The 18,629-nt window shown below is 37.7% G+C and overlaps 1 protein-coding gene across 1 annotated transcript in view; it reads left to right on the top strand.

Annotated features, from left to right (window-relative positions):
• LOC150087320 (very long chain fatty acid elongase AAEL008004-like) overlaps positions 1 to 8,927 on the top strand; it is a 42,145-nt gene extending 33,218 nt beyond the window's left edge. Inside the window, exons 7-9 of the mRNA XM_090371984.1 lie at positions 1,925 to 2,030; positions 2,300 to 2,436; positions 8,210 to 8,927. Coding sequence (XP_090228110.1) covers positions 1,925 to 2,030; positions 2,300 to 2,436; positions 8,210 to 8,452 — 486 coding nt within the window. The 3' untranslated portion in view covers positions 8,453 to 8,927. The remainder of the gene's footprint in view (positions 1 to 1,924; positions 2,031 to 2,299; positions 2,437 to 8,209) is intronic.
• The last annotated feature ends 9,702 nt before the right edge of the window (positions 8,928 to 18,629 follow it).

Genomic DNA, 18,629 nt, shown 5'->3' with positions numbered 1-18,629 from the left:
GTGATATGTGCGAACTGAGAATGTTTTTTTTATTTTTCTTCGCACCTGCCATACTCTTTCTTCCACTCAGCAAGGGCAACAAGCAATATCAAGTGATTAAACCACAATGTATGGTATGTGGATAGCCTATATGACATGTATGATAAAAAGAAATAATTTACGGATTTCTATTTGTCCGATTTTAATGAAATTTGGGATGGCTGGACAAGCTTTTCTGCAATAGCGGAATATAAAATTTTAATGAAAATCGTTCGCTAGGAGTCGAGTGAGCGAGCAGACGGATGAACATGGTGCAGACGATAGGTGCTATACGTATATATGCGAATGCTTAAAAAATATAAGATGAAGTAGAATTTAAAATAACTCCTGTTCTTCAGCTTTTCAGAAATCTGAAGTAAAATCGATAACCTTAAAATTATAGTATCTGGAGTTCCCTGTTTTTTTTTTTGTTTTTTTTTTTAACGAAAACAACCTATAGTTTTTAGTACTGTGAATTGGTCGAAGGTTGAGAAGACAGAAGATATTTGTTTACATTAGAATCCAATATCAATAGATTGTAATTTTCGGAAATTACGTGCGAAGGAAGGTAGAACGGATAAATAAAAAAGCGGGAAAGTTTATTTTGTGATTTTTGGAGTTGGACCGTGAATGGATGCTGAATGGTTGCGGCATGTCTTCGGACTGGTTTGAGAGATTGGCGATTATAAATGCCCATAGAAGTATCTATGGAAAAGGCATGCAGCAGAAACAAGTCAGACTGGAGCGACTTTGCAAGAGATGGCTAGTTAGACTACTCTTTTGAATGGAGCCTAGAAGCGTGAGAGGTTATGGGGCACCACTCCAAACGTGGAACAATATTTCATTGTACGGCTGATTTCGGATTAATACAGAATGAGTAGTTGTTTAGAAAGAAAGTAACACAGAGCGATGGAAAAAAAAACAACGCTTTTTCTATTTTAATGCAGCGGAAGCAATACTTGTAATATAATAAGTGGTAGTTATTTGAGTAGTTGATTTTGTTTGCGCAGAGCAAAGTTTTTCAAACTGGAAGGTGGAATGCAGTGAGCTCTCATCAGTAGAATTATGGATAAGATTTTGAGTCAGCAAAAGGTCCTTAATACACAAAATGGAAAAGACCCTTGGGAACACCAGCAGTAACAGAGACGTTGGAAGAGAGAAAGCTATCTACCACTACATGCAGTGAGCAGTCAGAGGGAAAACTGAATACGAAATTGCAAAAAACACTGCCATTTATGAGATGGGAGCTTGTTTAAAATATCTGTATGCCAAACACGATCAAAAGCCTTAGAAAATGTCAGAAGTTTTGCCAAACTTTTCCATCGAATTTTTCCACAGTTAATAACATAAGCCAACATCATCGATGAATCAACAGTGACGGAATCCACATTGATGATCAATAATCACAAAGAAGGAAGATCGCATAAAAGCTGGCAATTGACGGATATTTTATTGCTTTAGAAAAAGGGAGGTAACCTGCAATTGGACCATCTTTAGAAATTCATAAAGATGGCGACCTATTTAGGAACTGAATGGATATGAGCAAATTTTCAAGCAAAAGCACAAGTGGAATAAGAGTGTAGAAAAAAGAGGGATAAGTCATCAGCACTTAATATGCATGGGGTTTTCTTCCAGCTGGCGTGCAATGCCATAATACGACTTTCATCACGTGAATATTGTATTATGGCTTAATTAGTATTTAATTCACAATCTGCACTAGTGATTTTTGCAAAGAATAAATCAAATATTACTATCACTTGTATGGACTTTTGTGGGGGACCATTGGACACACATACACACACGTGTCACTTGTATGGCTGCTAATTTTAAAACATTAATATAATTTAAGTAAATTTATGCCATGTTTCCATTTGAGATATCTCACGAAAACTTTCTCTCCATTCAGATCTTCTTCGTTTTGAGAAAGAAGTTCGATCATATAAGTACTCTTCATGTAGTGCACCACTCCCTTGTGGCTTGGGGTGTTTGGGTTGGGCTTAAGTTTGGACCAGGTAAGTATTTTCGTGTCTCTGTATTTTAAATTTAAAAAAAAAAATAACTTATACAATGATCTGAATTTGCCGGGGAGATTTTCAATGTTTATAAGTCTTGTTACAGTGGCTACTCTTTCATAGTAAATTAAGCTAATTATATAATTAGGAATATTATATTAATAATAGTAGGAACAGTATCTACTATTATTAAAAGAATGCTGCGTATTTCCTAACTATATTAAATATTGGAACAGTCTTTTATTTACTTCACTTTGTTCCCTTGCTAGGTGGTCACAACGCATTCTTTCCTTTCATCAACTGTTTTATACACACCATCATGTATTCCTACTATTGCCTGGCAGCTCTGGGACCAGCCATGCACAAATACTTATGGTGGAAGAAATATCTCACCCAGTTCCAAATGGTAGGTAACGTGTAGCAATAGGAAAAGGAGATGGCTATACACTATTTCACTAAATCTACTTATTTTCGCAGTGTGCATTAACATTTAATGCTGCAAATGGTTTAAAGTGCAATACTTTTTTTCTTTTTTAAATAAGCAATTTTTGAATATTTGTTTTTTGAATTTTTCATGAATTACTCGTCTACAGACCTCACAAATAAACTAATAGCATTCTCCAACATTCATCAAGTCAAGATGGGCACGATGGACACCTTTGCTGTCAGGCTGTTGGCAAAATGAATTTCAATATTTGTTTTGAAGGCTTGTACTCAGCTCGAACAAATCTCTCGCCTCATATCTATGGAAATTGGAATGTTACAATCCAAAACTCGCCACATCTAGAAATGTGGCACCACAAACTGAAATTCAAGTGTTTTGAGAGGATGATCGACGTATGGATGTCTATAAATGGGCAATGCGCTCGGCACAAAAATATCCAGATTTTAGAACAATCACTGCAACGATGTGGGTAATTTGTGTAATAAGAGTATAATCGGCAAAAGGTGTTAGAGGTCCAGAACTATCCCTGACTTGATTTCTCCATCTAAAGAACAAAAATGGTAGCTTTCTAAAGGTATAAATGAAAAGCGTATAAAATTATTGCTGAAGAAGACAAGGAATACTTGGGGTTTAACTTAAATGTCTGCACAGGGAAGCAAGGAGGCCTTGAAATACTATAGATAAAGCGGGATATACTCACAACACATCAACTATATTTACTGCGAGTTAATAGCTTATTTTGGATAATGTTTAAGCCCATTCATTAGTTCCGATCGACAGTGAAATTTGAACTGCCTTTCAGTCGGGTTAAATTGTTTAAGTTGTTTCTTGGTTACAGGGTGCAACCATACTTAAGCACGTGTTTTGTTCAACATATTTCATCGCGTGCATCGAAAAATACATGGTCACTTTGCTGCTAATATGCAGGCCATGACAGCAATGTGAGCTTTTAGAATGGCTATTTTCACAGTAGCAGATGTGATGTCCCGTGATCAAGCTATTACAGCTATTTCCCAATTTATTTATTTTATTTATTTATTATTTTTTTTTTTTTTTCGTGTTATTTATCTTGGTTGTTTGTTCACTTCTGGGAGGAGTTCCTATTATTTTTGGGCAGCACTTGTGCCTTAAGTTAGAAACATTATTATCACGTCACGTGAATTCACGTAAATATGAAAACATGTCAAACGTCAAGTTTGTGAGAGCCATATTTCCCATTTAGTTTTTATTGGTAGGAGACACTGTCATTCTCTGTACTCCACAGAACTAGATATTTTAGGTTGACTCACGTTTTCAGGAGCTCACATTTTCTGTTCGAAGAGAAATTTCGTGTGGTGTGATAGCGTGAGCAGAGGAAATGGAAGAAATGCTAATAGAAAAAGTGAGATTGCACGAGGTGCTATATAATGTCGCCAAATTACCGAGATCAACATACGCGGCAAGAAATAAGAGATTTCAAAATGACATAAATTTGAGTTTATATTTTATATTGGCTATATACATCTTTAGGATTATAATTAATAAATAAACGCCTTCAAGTTAATGTGAATGACATACATATGCATATATTCTTGTACTATAATAGGAAATTGTGAATTTAATGTTTAAATGTAAAAAAAAAAAAAACTGGGTACGTGGTTTTTGTTTTTAATTTTGTATTATTCTTCCACGACGAACTGTTGCTTGCTGCCACAGTATCGAACCAGCGAAAGATAAGAAATATTCTTTAAATGCGTCTCGAACTTTGAAGCTTCACGTGTAGCATTTCTTCGAAGAAAATCTAAATTCTGTAGGGCGGCATTAGGTGGTAAAGGTTCTATTTCGGCAGGTATTTCGCTTTTCTTACGTAACATATTGTGAAGGCAGCACGCAGTAAGCACCACTTTGTTTGGGGCTGTATCCCTAAAGGCCTAAGAAATGCTCGCGATCGAGCAGTTACAATGATAAACGCATTTCTACTACTCTACTTCTAGACAATTGATAATTAAATTTTCTTAGCCTCATCTCCTCCTGAATGATATCGGCTATAAGGCAGAAGCAAGTAAGTTTTTAATGGAAATGCTTCATCTTCTACAATAATGTGGCGGTAGCTCATCATTCTACAGATTAGCAAACCACACTTCTTTGAACAAAGCAACCTAACTGAATCTACCAAAGCAACAGGCGCAAAACGTATGAAACAAAGGCATCGATAATGGAATTTACTAGCTGATGGTGCAAGAATGTACGTATTTGAAAAGAAATTGTTCACATTTTATGGTACGATTCCTTTATGTATGTATTTACGCATACCCTTCTGATTGAAGTAGGATTTAAAACGAAGCTGAATAACCACCGACAGTTGATTAATCTGAAGCTTAAAGGAAGTTTTACTATATAATGGAAAAGCAAGTCTTTCAATACTTGTACTTTAGTTTACAACCAAATAACTTCTATGCCCCAAAAAATTGAATGCAATAAAATGTTGGGAATATCGCTGGCAGTTGCCTGTTACTGTCATGATGCTTTTATTTTGTCAAGGGTTGATTTAAAAATATTATTTGTTTCATCTATTTATGAGATGGTCGAGCCGGCTAGCATGAGAAGATTTCATTTCTGTGAAAGTAATATCAAATAATATGCAGTTAGTGAATCCTCAGTTGCTACTCTTCCTCCGTTGAAACTAGGGCTTGCATAAAACCGAGAAATTTCAAAACCGAGTTTAACCGAAGTTTACTCTTAAAACCGATTTTCTCAGACTTAGGGAAAATAAGTGAAAGCTTATAACACAGGTATTTATTTTATCTTGGGTAGATTGTACAAATCGTAATCAAATCTTTTAAACAAAATCTATCACCTCTTATAGTAAAAAACATAAAAATTAAAATGCTCCAAAAAAGTAACCGGCTTGAGATTATACAAAATTACAAATTGTAGTCAAATCCTTTGAATAAAAACTATCTTCTCGTATAGTTAACAAAAAAAAGTCCTATAATAATAATTAATAAATAAAAATAATGTGAAAAAAACAGCTTAAAGTATTTGTAAAATACTTTACAAATAGTAAAATATTTAAAAATAAATACTTTACTATTATTGCTCAGCTTTCTTCTGAAAATGATCCTTAAAAAAAAAACACAGTAAATTAAGCATTTTTCCTGATAGACTTGACCTTATTTTTGTGTTAAAGAGACCAGTGATCGAAAACACTCTCTCAGATTGGACACTTGTTGGTTCAATGGTCAGCAGTGCTCTATAAACTTTCTCCAGCTTTTCACTTCTATTGCTAGTTGCCTCCAAAATTTTAAATTCTTTGCTGATTTCCAATTCACTCGGATATTTTGAAGGCTCTTCAGTTAATCTCTCTATTACTATCATACTCTCGCATGAGTGTATCTCCAACATCGGAACTAGACGAGTCTTTGTTTTCTTCTAAAAGAACAGTTCGTTTATTTTCAGTTTCTTCATTCAACGCTAAGACTCCTTCGGAATGTTTTGCAAATAATCTCTGATAAATCTCTTCAGGGTGCTTTTTCCAAACTTGCTTACTTGGAAAATCAAAAGTTCTTGAACCTGAATCTTCTTTCCTAAACTTTTTGGGGTTGTGTAGATAGCTCAGCAAAGCCACAGTTGGGCAATTTCGTCTTGCACTGTAACGCTGCAAAAGGCTTTGGTGAAACTTTAAAGCAAATGGGTTTTCTGCTGTATCAAGCTTAGCAAGCAAAAATTCTATTGAAGACTCTGCTTTAAGTAAGTCTATCTTCTGAGGTTATAGCCTTCAGAATCATTTCAACTGGTCGCAAACTTTCACGTAGCAATTCAAGTGTTTTCCAGTCATCGTCAAACACGGCTTCAGTTGACAGTACTGCACATAGAGCATTTGGAATGCAATTTTTCAATTTCAAAAATCTCTCAATCATACAGAATGTGCTATCCTATCTAGTCTTGCAATCTAATATAAGTTTATATTCTTTCCTATTAAATTTTGCTTTAACAAAATTTTGTAATATGTCATTTTTGTAGGCGATTTTCGAAAAAGCTTGCAAATTTTTCTGACTTTGTTAATAGTTTGTGCAATATTGGCCATTGGATTGAAGAAATAAATGAGCTCATCGGTAAAGTCGGTTTGATAAAGCATGCCTTGCTGTCTTTCTTCAACTTCATCACTACTTTCTTCATTATTTTCTTTTTCTTCATTGTCTTTGGAAGCCTCAGAGACTGTGGCACCATAATTGATTGCTTTTTCATAAAGTACATCTATAACTGACAGATGTATACAATGGGCTATACATTGTTGATGATTAGGCGCAATTTACTTGCCAAACTTAATCATCATTGCTGCTCCATCGGTGGTGCAGGCAACAATATCCTCATCCAAGTTCTAAACAAATTCCTTCAAGTGTCCATTCACAATTTGCTCAGTTCTTCTGCTATCAAGTGAACCATTAATCTCAATAAGACCTAACGACCAATGATTGTCTTTTGAATGCATATTTATATTCATATACCTTTTTTTTATTTTGTATATTCGTCTAGAGTCAATGAATACCGTGCACCCAAAACCAATGCATTTTTGAAATGCTGAATGAGTTCTTTCTTAGTTTTATAACTTCACTTTCTTAGTGAAGCTGCTTTTTGGAGAACATTTGATCGCAAATTTAATTGGAATAAAGAAGCAAAAAAACTTTCTACGATCGGAATTTGATGCAATATTCAGCGAATCTGTTTCTAGTGGGTAACCATCAATAAGGCGCGTTCCATAATTTGCCTGGCGAACAAGATAGATGGAAAGGAGAAATGTTGAGCATTTTCTTTTACGCTATCGCTCCGACTCACTCAGTCGTAAATGTGTACACCTGCATCGTGCCATGATACAGGTGGGAAGATAAAAAGGTACCCCTCCTAGATTTGGGCCACTTGCCCATGAGATTCGTACCTTAAAATAAAATAAAAAAACATGTTTAAAACATAAAGCAGTTGAACGATCCAGACAAACGAACAAACAAAAGAAAATGTGCGTAACAAAAAAACTATATTCGCGAGGGCTAACTAAAAAAAATATTCAAATCCGGTTTTAGAAGCTCGGTTTCGGTTTTAACAACTCAATATGAAAACCGGGTTTAACCGGTTTATAAAACCGGTTTGCAAGCCCTAGTTGAAACCAAAGGTGGGTTTAAAGAAAGAGTTAGCTGCAGGACAGTCTTTTTTTTTTTTTTTAAATCATTAATTAATAAGATTTTAGTTAATAAAATTATAAACAACTGGTGATCAAAGAACTGTTTCAGAAAACTTAGGCTTGATTTCCGGATGTCCATTAAAATATTACATTCGCATCTGGATTTAATTTCACTCTAACTTTTGTGCTGTTGATGATGAACATGGTAAGTCCTACCAGATATAACTATAAGGGAACAGGCCATCGAAGATGATGGGCGATTTATTGTTGGGTTTTGCAAAGATAAGCAGAAACTGCAGATAAGAAAATAATTTGATTGAATTTTTTTGCTACTTTTGTATTTGTTTACATTCTACAGAATGTTTGTTTTTCTGTTTTAAATAACGTTACTATTTCATTATGAACGTCTTTCATAAAATATAGTTTAAAAATGCACGTACTGCAACTGTTTTTCGTGATTAGCAGTTTTAGTCGAAAGAAGCTTATTTTTTATACATTATCGAAGACTTATTAATTTTCTATGTAATTAATTATTTTCCTCCATAGCTTGGATGTTTAAGTTCTTTTGTTTTTTTACAGATTCAATTCGTTATAGCAATCATACATGCCAGTATTCCTCTGTTCTATGACTGTGGATTTCAGCCGGTGTTTGTCTACATCCTCATCTTTCATGCAATTCTGTTCCTAGCCATGTTCTATAACTTCTATAGAAAGGCTTACAATGCTAACAAACACTCAGCACGCTATCACAGGATGAAGGGCGTGTACAATGACTACTCCAATGGATCGGTATCCAGGCCGACTGTAGGTAAGAGAGACTGAAAATGTATGAAGATATCGCCATATCATCAAACGTTATTTGTTAACTATTGCAACAGAAGCGTGTGTGCGCGAAACTGTTTGTAGGAGAGTAATATTGGTGATAGTGTTGATCACGTTCAGATGCATCTCTCGGGCACTGTCACCAAAAGAAATTCAGATAGGCTTTCTTCGTAAAGCCGAGTTATTGTTGCAAGTTGTTAACCAGTCAATGTAACTTAATTGTTGGAACTAATAACTGCGTGCGCCCTCACATCATTGTTATTTCACTGCTGGAAGTGAACATTACCTTGCTGGAAATGAAATTCTGTACTAAAGATTTAAGATAATACAGCGAGCTGTATATAATGTCAATCGTAGCAGTAACTAATAACTGCAGTTTCAGCACTAATGATAAACTCCCAATTACGAGTGCAACTTTTCTTTTCCATAGGTATAATGTCTCGTGTTACAAAACTATATGAACTAGCCATGGGAATTCTGCAAAAAATAAAAAAAATTAAGGCATCTTTTCGGTGTTCTATTAATTTGGCAGTTGATCCAGTGGTGCTGTTGTTAGTGCAAGTTCATAAACAGCGAGATGTTTTTGCCTTGTACATTTTATATATGGATTGTGAATAAAGTTATTTTGTAGTTCGGTGACTTGTGTAATAATTGAAAAATATATTTCACTATGATATGGTCTGAATAAATAAAATAAGTTAGTTCATAAAAAAAAAAAAAAAAAAATCCTTTTACAGTAAAAGGAACGGGCAGAGGTGGATTCGGACACGATCAATTGCGTAGGACTTTCGATTCGGAGTGAACTACAGTATTTCATTTTCTAAAGTTAAATTTATAATTAGATATTTGGAGCCGCCTCTTCACATGTTTTGGCTTAGGAAACCATGTCTAAATCCGGACCTCAAAAGGAAACTAACTTTCTGCTGCTCGTAATAAGAAAAAAGAATATTCTTCTTCCCACCCAGTATTAAATTTTCAAGTTGGAGGGAGCTGTAGCCAAGCTCCCTCCCTCTACATTAAAAGAACTAAAAATCGATAAAACAGATCCGACGATATTGTTGTGTATGCAATTAAAAATAGTCTTGCTAGGAAATCGCTGTCAAAGTAATTTTCACATTGCACAATTGATTGAAAGAAAGTTAAGTTCTAAAACTGCAGCTAATTCCGAAAATAATTATAATCGAAGTGCCCAGCATGAAGTTGCTTTTTTTGCCTGAGTGTATTAAATTTTAGTCACTTTAATATTAGTATTAGCACTGGGAAAATGATGCAAGGGGAACATCTGTAGTACCAGCAAAAAAAAAAAAAAAAATTCCTTACGATAATTTTTCCGAACATTCTTTAAGTCTATTCAAACTACCCACTTCCACGATACTAAATTTTATTCCAAAAGTGGATTACTCGCTGGCCGAATGCAAATTTTCGCGCAGCTATCCAACATAACCCTTTTTCCAATTAATTTCTCAACTTTTCATCTGAGGAGTACAAATGTCATCATTGTTTAGTTTACTAAACATGTTTAGAGCCTTATATTTCAATAGATCCTCATGAAGATGACTAGTTTTCAGAGACTGTAATTTATAGTATCAAAGTCGTCCTTGATAAGAACGTCTTTTTGTGCTTCCAACTAATCTTGTTGCTGTTCTCTGCACCCTTTCCAAAACATTTATTTCCCAAAACGACGTTTCCAAGATGTAGCCCAATCGGACTATTATCTTTGTCCCTACTCGCAAAGTGATTTATATATCATTCACAGAACCCCACGAGTTCTAGCAGCCCGTTTGCATTAAAGATTAAGTGCTGTATTTGCATTCCTGTAGCTTCTAAGTTGATACTTAGGGGCTACAGGAATAAGTTTTGAAATAGTCTGCTGAGTAACTGTTGAAATCTTCTTACGAGTAATCAATGTTAAACTACACTTCTCGAAACAAATTAATAGAACAAATGTTTTTCAGGAATATTTTATGGTGAATAGTGTCACCGAAGATGATTATTTGATATAACAAACATCCTGGTATGCAAATTCCGAGTATCCATAGAAATCAATCAACCAGTTTACAGAGTCGCACATTATGAAAATTATTCATGCTTATAAAAACGAGTTGCTAACACCACTTCATTTCCAATTTTTGACTTGCCCACTGGTACAGCCACGTCTCCAGTACTCGGAACGGCATGTCATCGTTGGGCAAATTGAAGGCGGGCAGTCGCAGCCAAAGGTGACAATTGGTTTGTGTCACGCAGTACCGTCTCGGCACTACGGAAGCAGTTTTTTGCCACTGCGACGAGCTTGAAATTTATATATTTCTGTCCCCTGTTTTACAACTTACGCTGTCAGTTTATCACAACCCTGCAATTCTCGCCCAAAGACCGGGAACATCATATACTGGATAATGAAGGCTACAGGGCCCTGGAACATTATGTCCAGGAACTGTTTCAAAGGCGTCGAACATTCTTGCAACCATAGCCTCTAGCAATGTCTGCTCTGCTGTGATAGCTCATGTAAACGACTCGCCGGACACTTCACTACTGAACTAGACATCTAATTCGACCACTGAATATGGACCGACTGGACACGGGCCTGCTGTCTCCTCTTTTTGACCTCATTTTATCTCTGGACACTATAAATAGATCTACCTACCACCGCAAAGTTTACTTTTGAAGGTGTATTGCAAAGTACGCTCTGGAACGTGACTCTCAAACTAGACAGATTAATTTCAGAACGCTGAAAGTTGACTTAGCTATAACTCCACAGTAGAAAACCTGAACTCGAGCAATAAATTAGAACAACCTAGAAGGGGACTCCGTCCCGAAAGGACTTCAATGTGGAGGACCTCGAACCGTGCAGCCCTGCTGCCCATTAAGAGCCCTATCCAATCTCGCTCAAGAACTTTTCTCGAGTAGAGCGTTAAATGCAGTGCACCAGGAGTGAAAAACGACCACCCAAATAATAATCCAAAACATCTACTCGGATACCACACCCAGGATGAAAAATGCAAGACTACCTATCTTGCCTAGGAATAGTCATTGTTTACTTCCTACAGTGACTTGACTCATCACTGGGACCAAGTAACCCTGCTCATTTCCACCAACAAACCTGTGACCTAAATGAAATTGACAGGTGCACCAACCGAGGATAGAGAACAAGCTGGACGGGACACTGTCCCATGAGAGACCCTACTACCGGAATTGACCTATCAACCAAACGAGACCCTCCCCCCTCTTGCTGACAGTATGACAATTGGCATTCTGTCAGCAAGAGGGGAGGGGAAGTCTTGAGGGTAGAGCCTTGCTAACAGAATACCAAATGGTATTCTGTCAGCAAGGCGCTCCCTGGCAGGGGGAGGAAACGGGCTTTATTTCCTCCCTCCCATGCCACCCCTTCACTTCGCCTGGTGAGGTAGAGGTATGCCTCACTGACTACGAGGAGTCTCCTTCCCTATCGTCCCCATATTTCTACCTTTCACTCCTCAGTCTTCAGCCTTGCCTCACTCCACCTATACGCTAGCGTATGGCCCACAAACTAAATTTAATCTCATATTCAACAAACTTCTGGCCTTTTTAATTCTAACGTTCACTACACGATAGTGGTGTTTTTTTTTTTTTAAATAGGCCCTAGCCACTGAAATCTTAGGAAACTAAGTGGCAGGGCCTGCCAGAATAAAATATACAGCTACTGGGTACCTGGTCAGTCTCCACTAGGCAACGGGCAACGATGAGACCCAACGGCTAAATGGCCAGATGAATGAATAACAGAACTTAAAACTACACATATCCAATATCCATACACTTTTAAATCTCTGGCCTCGACAGGGTAGTGTCTTACACCCACAATGAAACCTCTTAGTCTTCTAGATTCCTTCAAAGGAGAGCAGTTAGGTTGATTAATAACACATCTCTAACAGTCTCTCCACTCTGTCTCAGACGTTTCTGCTGCACGCCTTTTCTATAGATATTTCAATGGGCACTGTTCTTCTGAATTTGCTTTCAAATTCAGCTCACAGAACCAACTTTTGTGCTTCCTCATTTATTCCTTCAATTTCCATTTTCTGGAGCAACCCCTTTTCATAGGTATTTACCAAAAATTACAATCTCCAGGAATTAAAGTATAATATCCAACAGTCATCTTAACTTTCAACCCATGCACGGTACTAAGTATTATAGGTTCTAATACCGCTAGTGTTTGGGGGTTTTAATTAAAGGGAAAAAAAAAAAAAATCTAGTCTGGATGAAAAGTGTAGTGTGCATGTTATTCATTTGAACTACAGTTTCACTCTCAAATATTTGTTGCCATTTCTTGTTATGAAAGAACAGATTCCTACAAGGGCTGTTTAAAAAGTGAGGTAAAATGTTTTTGCGAAAAAAATTAAGCACCAACCGGCTGTTGGGTTTTCAAGGCATCGGCAACTTAGGCCATATTGCACCTATGTAATATATCTATAAATTGAGTATTGTGTGGTTTTTAGTTTATAGTCTACTAGCTCTCTTTTATTCCATTCTATTCTCATTATTACTAGTTGTTCCTTTTTCCTGGAGATGCCTTTCTCTTTCATCTCCCATCTTTTCTAATACTTTCCCATCCTCCACTCCTTTCGTTACCTCTCTCACTATCCCATTTCTTTTCATAATTTACCTTGGAATTTCCAGATAATCCGTGGAAGCCCCAGTACAATCACTTTTAGTTTGGAGTCCCTGGTGGGCCTCCATGTGGCTTGGGCTGGGGACCAGGGGTCCGCTGCACCCCTGGCTGCGAAGATGCCAAGTGCCAGCATTCAGCAGAACAACGTATACACTACACACCCACATTGTCACTTGTCGGCTTTGGCTCATGCCCTGGAGATAGCCAAAAACTACAAATTATACACAAACTTGAATCCCATTAACCCCAAACCACTGCAGAACTTCTTGGAACTAGTTCCATGAACATGTGACTCGAAGCCCTGACAAATGGGTAAAGTTCTGTTCTAGTCCGTTTTAGCCTATAAACAGATTCTAGACGTTATTCCATCTGTAAACAGTGAGGAATGCGGTACCATCCCTCAAAAATTAGAGAAAGGGACACTTATCAGCAATGACTGATGTATACCTTGCACCTGTTCCTGTCTGATTGAGCTGGTGCTCTTATCTCGATGTTAAGCCAGCTCAAGCAGATTTAACTCTCGTAAGGAGTTCTCTCCTTTGTATTATAATATGTTTTCTTTGTAAAATTACCTTTTTGTAAATAATTGTTCAATTTTCCCAAGTTTGGGAAACTGTAAGCCCCTGGCTTTATGGCCGTGAAGGGTAATAAAAGATTCTCTCTCTCTCACTTACGATGGAGGCGGTGTTCTCGTGTGGGGCGGAATAATGATCAACAGCAGCATACGTCGCCAGCCAACTCCTCGGTCACAGGCCTGCTTAGCCGTTGGAGGGGATCATACTTTAAAGCATCTTATATCGACTTCTGTAATGTGACCTTTTGGTAATTCTTATACAAGCCCTACAAATGTTTCTTGCTGTCTCTACATTTTATCGCTATTGTATGGTACACCACCACACCCAATTTTGTCCCGCTTCATCGCAAACTGCACGTTACACCACGTTTTCTGCGTGTTCTGTTACATTTGTTGAGCAGTGTATTATGAACGAAGGAAAAAAAAAATTAAAAACCAAAATATAAAAATACTCTGAAACCGCGTACGATGGATTTGGATGCTTTTACCTTACTCCGTAAGCCATAGAGCTGATAACAGTAAAACTTAAGCATTAATAAGGAGAAATGCAAACTTTCTCTCTCTATTTTTTGGGAGTTTTTCAAATACAGGCTTGCTCATTTTTCTTGATTTAAATAGTATTATATCCTAAAATTCATCGGAGGCGACAGGAAGGCGCACTCTCCTTGTTAGACACGCTTTACAAAGGAAATATCGCTTCACTCCTTGAATAGTGACCTTCTAGCAACTCGACCCCACCGATTATAATGCAAGGCTAAATAAACTGTTTGTCTTACAGGCGTTGTTCGAACTTAGGTTTTTGACATGGTTTGGTGAAGGTTATAAATCTGACCTTTCGAAAACAAACGCAAATTATGCAGAACCTTACTATTTGAGCAGAGATGTTATGGTGGCACTGTGAACTGGGCATAAAAATGATTGGCTGCAAAATATGTTCATTTGGTATCTCCAATATATAAAAAGAAATTGCATAAAGTCCAAACTATATCGGTTTAAACTCTCATGCTTGGACTGGGTCAGTTATCAAAGGATAACATTGTTGTAACCCTTCTATAATAATAGGGGCTCTGTCCTTGTTTAGCAGCATTTATTGTGAAACAAGGACAGAGCCTCTCTTATTAGAGAAAGGTGACAACGTTTTGGTTACTGATTGGTAAGAAACTAATCAGTATTTTGGGCAGTTCATTTCTCAGGTGCCTTTTGGTATGTAAAAAACCATTACGCCAATTATTGTGAGCTAGGTCTTATTAGCAGTCCAGTGGCTTTATACATACACCCCCTTACTGGCATAGAATCTTAATATCTTACTGGATCCAAAAGATTACGCAATGTTAAAGCAGATATTTCGCAGCTGAAAAATGCCAATTGGACCATCAGGAAAGAAAACACCACTAGCGGAAGTTTCCGCTAATTGCATCGAAACAATCAGGAAATTCAGGAGAACGAATGAAAGGAATGAATTAAAAGCAGGAGTCAATACATTCGCATAGAATATTGCAAACATAAGGTGAATCCTGCAATAAACTACTGGTGTGCAAAACTTAAGGATCAACACTATTTCTAAAGGTTACAACCATAAAAATCTTTACTCAAGGTACTCTTTAGTGATGAGAGTAGATTCAGTTTCAGCAGCGATTCTGGACGTCAGCTAATCTGGCGAGAGTTTGGCACATAGCATCACTGAAAGGGATCGATATGGTGGTCGAGGTGTTCTCATCTGGGGAGGCGTTATCTCGGATGGATGTACACAACTCTAGATACTGGAAGGCGGTACTGTAACCGGTGCACGCTACTGTATCGAGGTAATCATCCTTCCCCATGTGTGTGTGTTCCGAGGTGCCATTGGCCCCGAGTTCGTGTTTATGGATGATAACGCCACACCCCATCGCACTGCAGCTATGATATGCTTTTGAAAAGTGAAGACATTGTTCTTATGGTTGGGCCTGCCCGTTCCACCGAGCTAAATCCCATCGAACACATATGGGACGCTTTGGGGAGACGTTCGGCACGTTCTAGCGGCACGTTCACACACACCAGAATATTTTCACCAGCTGAAGATGGCGCTGATAGAGGAATGGACAATGTTACCGCAAGAACTTATCAACAACATTGTTCTAAGTATGGACAGGCGATGCAAAGCCTTCATTGACAGTGGTGGCCATATCTCCTACTGAGGACCACCTCTTCCCTTCGTTCCATCTTTGGCAGTGATGCATCTGTATCATGGCAGCCAGTGCTGTGTTCCCATTTTTGAATAAAGCCCCTCTGTACTGTTTTGTTTCCGATGTTGTGTCGGTGTTTCCGTCATCATTTCTGTACCTCACGAGGTTGCTTGATATGCTGTTCCCATATCCACGCCATTCCTATGAGAAGCTACAGGTTAAAACCTGACTGGTCCTTAAATTTTGCACACCAGTGTATTAGGGTCACCTGGAAATTTACGTTTTTTGTATTGCGTCTGTAAGCTGCGCGTTCTCTAATCGATCTGCCTGTTTGCTGGAAGAAAAATCCCAGTTTCACCGGGAGAAAAACCCTGCTACTACGCCTGAGACCGACTAACTCAGCCAAAAAGTGAAATAAGTCTAAAAGTTCCGAGAGTCATTGGCGGATTGAAACACAGAATTTCAACCCAGTGTGGAAGACTGAGGCCGTAGTCGAGTGCAGTAACACATGCTCTTTGAGTAGTCCGAGGTTCAAGCCCGTGACTGCTAAATACGATTAACATTTGTATTGATTGATTTATTGTAAACTCCACTTGGTGGTAGTGCCGGAGTATAAACAAGGTTGTTGTTTTTTCTTTTGATTATACGAAGTGTGCTACACGCCAAGGCTATAATTTCTTCCACTATCTCTTTTTCCCCTTTCAGTTTTTTTCTCTTCCTTTCGGTTTTTATTATTATTATTTTACCTCTGGAGAGGGCCCCAGAGAAGGAATTTTTTTTAAAATTTTATTTATTATTATTATTTTGTTGTCTCATACTCTGAGACCATAGGTGTCCCATCTACTGGAACTGTCCGACCTTCCCGTGGTATGAACGAGTACCCAAAATCATCTGTCCAGGTGACTGATGCTTCTGGCAAAACATTACAACAGAATACACACATATATGGTCCATCGGGAACTATCATTCGCCCTTTCTACGGATGACCCTCCCTGGCCCTAGGTTACCAGCTAGTGACTTAGCTATCGAAACAAGTAAGCATGATTGACAATCCGTGCGTTTTTCAGATATCCAGAAATCTCAACATGAAATAACGTCTACAAATGATTCATCTGTCTCTTCAGCCTACCAGAATTTCAATGACACTAACTCTTGTGAAAACATCTTTCTACCCTGTCACTTGCCAACAATTACGCCAACAACTTATGCCTTACTGCAGCATCAAAAGATGCAATTACTGTATTCTATATGAACGCACGCAGTCTTGTAAAACACAATGAAATCCTCGCTCAACTGACATCATGGAATCTGCATTCAGACCTGATGGTTTTTACTGAAACCTGGTTCTCTCCTGAGGTTTCAATCCAAATTCCAGACTACTTTCTTTTTCAAAGTTGCAGAGGTGATTCAAAAGGTGGTGGAGTTGCTATTTATGTTCATAGTCATCTGCGATGCTCTACCTTTCCTATCTCAAATCTGCCTGATCAAGCTTGTGAACTCACTTTTATCCGCATTTCCTCTTTGGTGATCGGGTGTCTATACTGAGCTCCCTCAGGTTCAGTTAATAGTTTCCTTTTAACTCTTGACAATATCTCATTTCACAAGCAAATTCCTAAGCCTTCTGCTGATTGGTGACTTTAATATTAACATTCTTCAAAGCTCATCCTCTCAGGTGCAAGACCTCCTAGATGTCATTACTTCAAATGATTTCTCTGTTCTTACTGATGGAGATATCCCGACTAGAATGGGAGGGTCCCACAATTCCCTTCTTGACTTCGCAATTGGGGAATGCTCTCTCTCACGTATGCAATACTTGATACAACTATTTCCGATCATCGTCCCATCTTAATGGTAATCGAAAATGAAATAAATGAAGCAGAGATCATGCACACTTTCAAATCTGTCACTCCAGACTCTCTCAATCAGCTTTTTCACGACCTGCAGCAGTCAACGTGGGATGGAGTGCTTGCTACAAGTGATCCTGAAATTGCAACGAACTGCTTTTTTAAGCATATCCTAAATAGCTATGAAAAATACGTGTCATATATCAGGAGCCCAGGGAATAAAAAGGCCACCAGGACAAGAGAGAAAATATGCCCGTTCATCTCAAACAAGATTTGTAACATGTTAAAGAAAAGAGACAACTTGGCAAAAATTGCTAGAGCAACAGGAATTGAGGCAGATAAAATTAAATACACAACGTACAGAAACAAAGTCACTGACTGCATTCGGTCAGAGAAAAGAAAATACTATAGTTCTTTAGATGTAGTTGAAAACGAGGTACTCATTTCAGATGACGAGATAAAAGCTACTGCCTTCTGTATCCACTTTGATTTAAGTGTGAATAACCTCTTTCAAGACTAACTTGACTTCAGAGACAATGAAATGAGAGAATCTGCCAAGTACTCAGTCAGAAACTCTTTTTTTTTCTCGTTCCTCTCTCCGATCAAGAGATTTTAGAAGCAGGGAATCAATTGAAAGAAAAGAGAGCCCCTGGCTTTCATGAAATATCTCCGTCTCTGCTGAAAAAGGTCCTTAGCCCAATTCGTATGCCACTGAAGTATACATTCAATCTCTCCTTTCAATCTGGTAAATTCTCTTCTCAATTCAAAAAAGCAAATCATTCCTGTTCGAAAGGGAAACCGTTGTAACTCCATCAACAACTTTCGACCAATAGCTCTACTTTCAGTTTTGCAAAATTACTCGAAAAAATTCTTCATAGCAGACTCATGGGTTTTCTTGAAGAAAATCAGCTCATTCATCAACAACATCTCTAAAAGATCCACTGATCTTGCAATTGTT

The sequence above is a fragment of the Mastigoproctus giganteus genome, chromosome 4 (assembly GCF_048544385.1).
Source record: "Mastigoproctus giganteus isolate SK-2022 chromosome 4, ASM4854438v1, whole genome shotgun sequence".
NCBI classification, from domain to species: domain Eukaryota; kingdom Metazoa; phylum Arthropoda; class Arachnida; order Uropygi; family Thelyphonidae; genus Mastigoproctus; species Mastigoproctus giganteus.
The sequence above is the reverse complement of the archived record's forward strand: the minus strand, read 5'-3'. Positions and strand labels throughout refer to the sequence as shown.